The 3,923-nt window shown below is 38.3% G+C and overlaps 1 protein-coding gene across 1 annotated transcript; it reads left to right on the forward strand.

Annotated features, from left to right (window-relative positions):
- The first annotated feature begins 1,723 nt into the window (after nucleotides 1-1,723).
- On the forward strand, nucleotides 1,724-3,483 carry LOC116116396 (late embryogenesis abundant protein 31-like). Its single transcript, XM_031402471.1, has 3 exons — nucleotides 1,724-2,041; nucleotides 2,756-3,046; nucleotides 3,319-3,483. The coding sequence occupies exons 1-3, from the start codon at nucleotides 1,724-1,726 to the stop codon at nucleotides 3,481-3,483; spliced, it is 774 nt and encodes a 257-aa protein (XP_031258331.1).
- The last annotated feature ends 440 nt before the right edge of the window (nucleotides 3,484-3,923 follow it).

The raw sequence follows: 3,923 nt of genomic DNA on the forward strand, positions 1-3,923 counted from the left end.
GAAGAAGATGTAGACGAAGCTAAGAAGAAACAGCAACCAAGGTGCAGATGCGTTAATGGCGGGAGGAAGAAGAAGGTGTTTGGGTTTGTTTGCAAGAATTTCAGGTTTTTGGAATATACTATAATTTTTAAAAGATTACATAATACTTATTTAATTCTAATTAAGCACTAATCAAGTTTAATTACCTTTAATCAATAATATGGCTACTTAGTTAAAATTTTAAAACTTGATAACCTTTTAATTAAATTCAAACTGCAGAGGTTGTTTTAATAAACTGCCCCTTGTTTATGTATTATGTTGTGTATTTCATAATTTTATCATAATGTACAATATGGAAGACCTTATCTTTCAAAAATTGTGCATACCTATTATATTTTCACTATTTTTTAGAGGGTTGGATAATAATGACTCAATGTTTCTTTCAACTTCATAATTGAAGTCTTTGTATTCTTGCCTCCATTCAAACCTTAATGAACAAGTGTTAGTCCAAACAAATTTATATTAAGAGCAGGGACCAGCTCAATTTGTGGAGAGTGGGGGTTGGTGACACTGCTTAAAATAATTCATTTTGTTTAGATTTTCGCTTTGACTAGATCATATATGTTTTAATGTTTTTAACAGTGTTTTAAAATTAGGACCAGCCCGATTGGTTGAACTGGTTCAACCGAGGTCTGAGACCTTCACCAAGCCGGGTTACTAATTTTCCTATTCACCAAATACCTTAGAAATTAGGACGATGATTAGTGAACAATTAAAGGCTGGGATGTTGGGGGTTTTGAAAAGGAAGGGTCGATGAGTGTAATGGTGGTGACGAAAGTGATTTCCGATAAGTGAATTAACCGAAAATCACAAACTAAATCTACAACAACAACAGGTTGTTGTTGACAATTGGCGAGATAATTGGAAGAAATGTGAGATGGGTTTTGGTAAGGAAGCTGAGAGGAGTGTTTTCAATTGTCACCGTAAACAAGCCTTATTTGCCTTGTTTTGTCGATGCTAGTGCTGGTATTTGGGGTGTTTTTGTAAGATTTCAAACCTGTAAGAACTTATGTAATTTTAAAGAGCATTTTTGTTAGATTTCAAACTTTTAGACATCAGTTTAACCCATTGGTCAAACCGGTCAACTGAGACCCAACCACTGTGTCGAGTTTCACCCCGGATTGGTTATTAAAACATTGGTTTTAGATTACCTCTACTTGATTACTTTATTCCTATATATATTTGATGAATTATACACAAATGTTGCCCTCTAAAATTAATTCCTAGATCTATCCTTGATTAAGAGTGATCGCAACATATGTTCGTCCGCCATCTAACAGGACTGAAATTATATCTGATAATACCAGGATAATCATGTCCCAACCTTAGGGATGACATTGCTAATATACCTAAAACTTAATGGCAATTGGCGGTTGAAGACCAGGTAAACGACCTTTTTCATGACAAGAATAACACAGCCACATGTTTTTATTTTCTCCAAACTCCAAGAGTCCCTCTTCGTAGACATAATCCACCACGTGGCACAACATCCTAAAACAAGCTCACTGGGTTTTCGCCACGTTTCACTCTCCAAGCAAACGTGTCCAAATATTGCATGCCCCCATGCAGCGTATTATAATCATTAATCATTTCCTTCTTCCCCACAACTCTTCATAAAATTCCTAAACCAAACTCTTGATCCTATCACACTCTCAGACTAATTATCCAATCCGATCCTTCAAAAATGAGCCAGCAACAACCAACTAGGCCGCAAGAGCCTGTCAAATACGGTGACATTTTCTCCGCCGTCGAGGGTGAGCTTGCGGAGAAGCCGGTGGCGCCGAGAGATGCTGCGATGATGCAGAAGGCGGAAAATGCCATGCTGGGGAAGATCCAAAAGGGCGCCGCCGCGTCCGCTATGCAATCAGCGGCGAACAAAAATGTGAGAAATGGGTTTGTGGGTGTGGATGATGTGACTAATGAGGCTAATGATCTTGGTGTCAGCATCACCGAGACTGATACTCCGGGGAAAAAAATAATTAAAGAAGAAGTCGGCGGACAGGTACCAATTTTCCACCTTAAATTGTTCCTCCTAAAGAAAGCTAGGCAGTTCAATCTGTTTATCCATTAAAGCGTTTAAGCATAATGTTAAGGGGCGGAGCCCCTAAGCGGTGAGTGGGGGATGATGCCTCACAACCCTGAAAAATTATTGTATCCCCCTCTGTTTTGTGATTTCAACATAGACACCCTTGATTTTATTTTTATAAAAATAATATCAATCCATATAACTAGCACTTTTTAATTTTCCTTTTCTTACACCCTGAATATATTTCGAACTTGGTCTTTTTTTAAAAAAAAAATTATCTTTACTTATTGAATAAATAGTGAATTAAAAAAACAACCATCATTTTCAATAATTTCAAAATTAATTCTTTTTCTCTCTATTTTCTAAATTATCTTCATGTATCTATATGGTCAATATTTTATATTTTTAATCTCTAAATTTTTATGTTGCAATTTTTTTCTTTCAAATTGCTTCCATTGAAACAAAATCAGTGTGTGCAACAAGGGCATCACTATTCTTACAACCCAGTTCACAATTAATCAATTCGTAACTAGTTTTGTTTATATATATGCTATCTAATTGCAAGATGTTTCGTTGAGATTATGAAAGAAAATTTGTAAAATTGGATTGTGAGTTCATCTTTATTGGTGCAACAAAATCCTAGTTCCATCACTAAATGAATGTTGATTTGTTTTGTTTTGTTTTGGACAGGTGGTTGGGCAGTACAGCCAACCAGCTCCGTTGGCACCACCGTCTGCATATGAGCAAGGGGCAGGACGTGGGATCACAATTGGTGAAGCACTTGAAGCAACCGCACTCACAGTAGGAAAGAAGCCGGTGGAATGGAGCGATGCGGCGGCCATTCAAGCGGCTGAAGTGAGGGCCACAGGCAGCATCAACATAGTCCCCGGTGGTATTGCAGCTGTCGCACAGTCAGCCGCAACACTCAATGCAAGGACAGCCCGAGATGAGGACAAGACCAAACTCGCTGACATTTTAGCAGTAATTACCTTTCATCTTTGAGTAGTTCTGCTAGCTTTTTATTCTTTTTTACTGTATTGTATTTACATCTGAAGAAAAATGCGATGGAAAAGAATTGCGTCAAGTGTAATTAGTTGTGTTAGAAACATTAATGGTTCAGAATCATTCTTATAATACTAGATTTTCTTTTTCTTTTTAAATTACAATGTTCCAGTTCTTTTAGTATTTGTATAATTTTTTATTTTTAGGCAAAGCTCTTATAAGGAATCAAGTTTATAATGACGTAATTGCAGGATGCAACTACAAAGTTAGCATCGGATAAGCAAGCAACTCGAAGAGATGCAGAGGGGATCTCGGCGGCCGAGATGCGGAATGATCCGATGCTCACCACTCACCCAGCAGGCGTATCCGCTTCTGTGGCTGCCGCCGCTAGACTCAACCAGAATAATACATCCTAGACAGAGACCTTTTTTTTTTTTTTTTTTTTTTTTCTGGTTCTGTGTTTATCTGCTTTAGAGTTCTCTCTGTATTTGTCCTTACTTAAGCATATCATTTAATGAAAAGCCTTGTGCTGTGATTAAATTATCATAGTATGTTTCATCTCGGGCGAGCTTCTTAATTCTGTCTTCAACTTCAGTTCATGATCTATTGCCAAGAGAACAGTGAGATCAAAACGAAAACAAGAATTAAACTTCCACAGATCAACAACAACACAACTACTCCAGCCAAACATGCGAGCAGTCAACACTTCTCCGGCCAGCGGCGACAAAAGCAGGCGGGATGGGTTAGATAGTGGGGAATTTAGGTAGGATAGCCGAGCCACTCACGAGTGGCTCGGGCTCGGCTTGAGGAAAGCTTGCGCTCGGCTCGTGAGTGGCTCGGGCTCGGCTTGAGGAAA

Source organism: Pistacia vera, unplaced genomic scaffold (assembly GCF_008641045.1).
Source record: "Pistacia vera cultivar Batoury unplaced genomic scaffold, PisVer_v2 Contig770, whole genome shotgun sequence".
Classification (NCBI taxonomy): domain Eukaryota; kingdom Viridiplantae; phylum Streptophyta; class Magnoliopsida; order Sapindales; family Anacardiaceae; genus Pistacia; species Pistacia vera.

What these genes read in the sequence shown, in the direction of transcription:
- LOC116116396 (XM_031402471.1), top strand. Translation starts at nt 1,724, where the DNA reads ATGAGCCAGCAACAACCAACTAGGCCGCAAGAGCCTGTCAAATACGGT. An exon ending in AAGAAGAAGTCGGCGGACAG is followed by an intron (nt 2,042 to 2,755) that starts GTACCAATTTTC and finishes TGTTTTGGACAG; the next exon opens with GTGGTTGGGCAGTACAGCCA. An exon ending in AACTCGCTGACATTTTAGCA is followed by an intron (nt 3,047 to 3,318) that starts GTAATTACCTTT and finishes ACGTAATTGCAG; the next exon opens with GATGCAACTACAAAGTTAGC.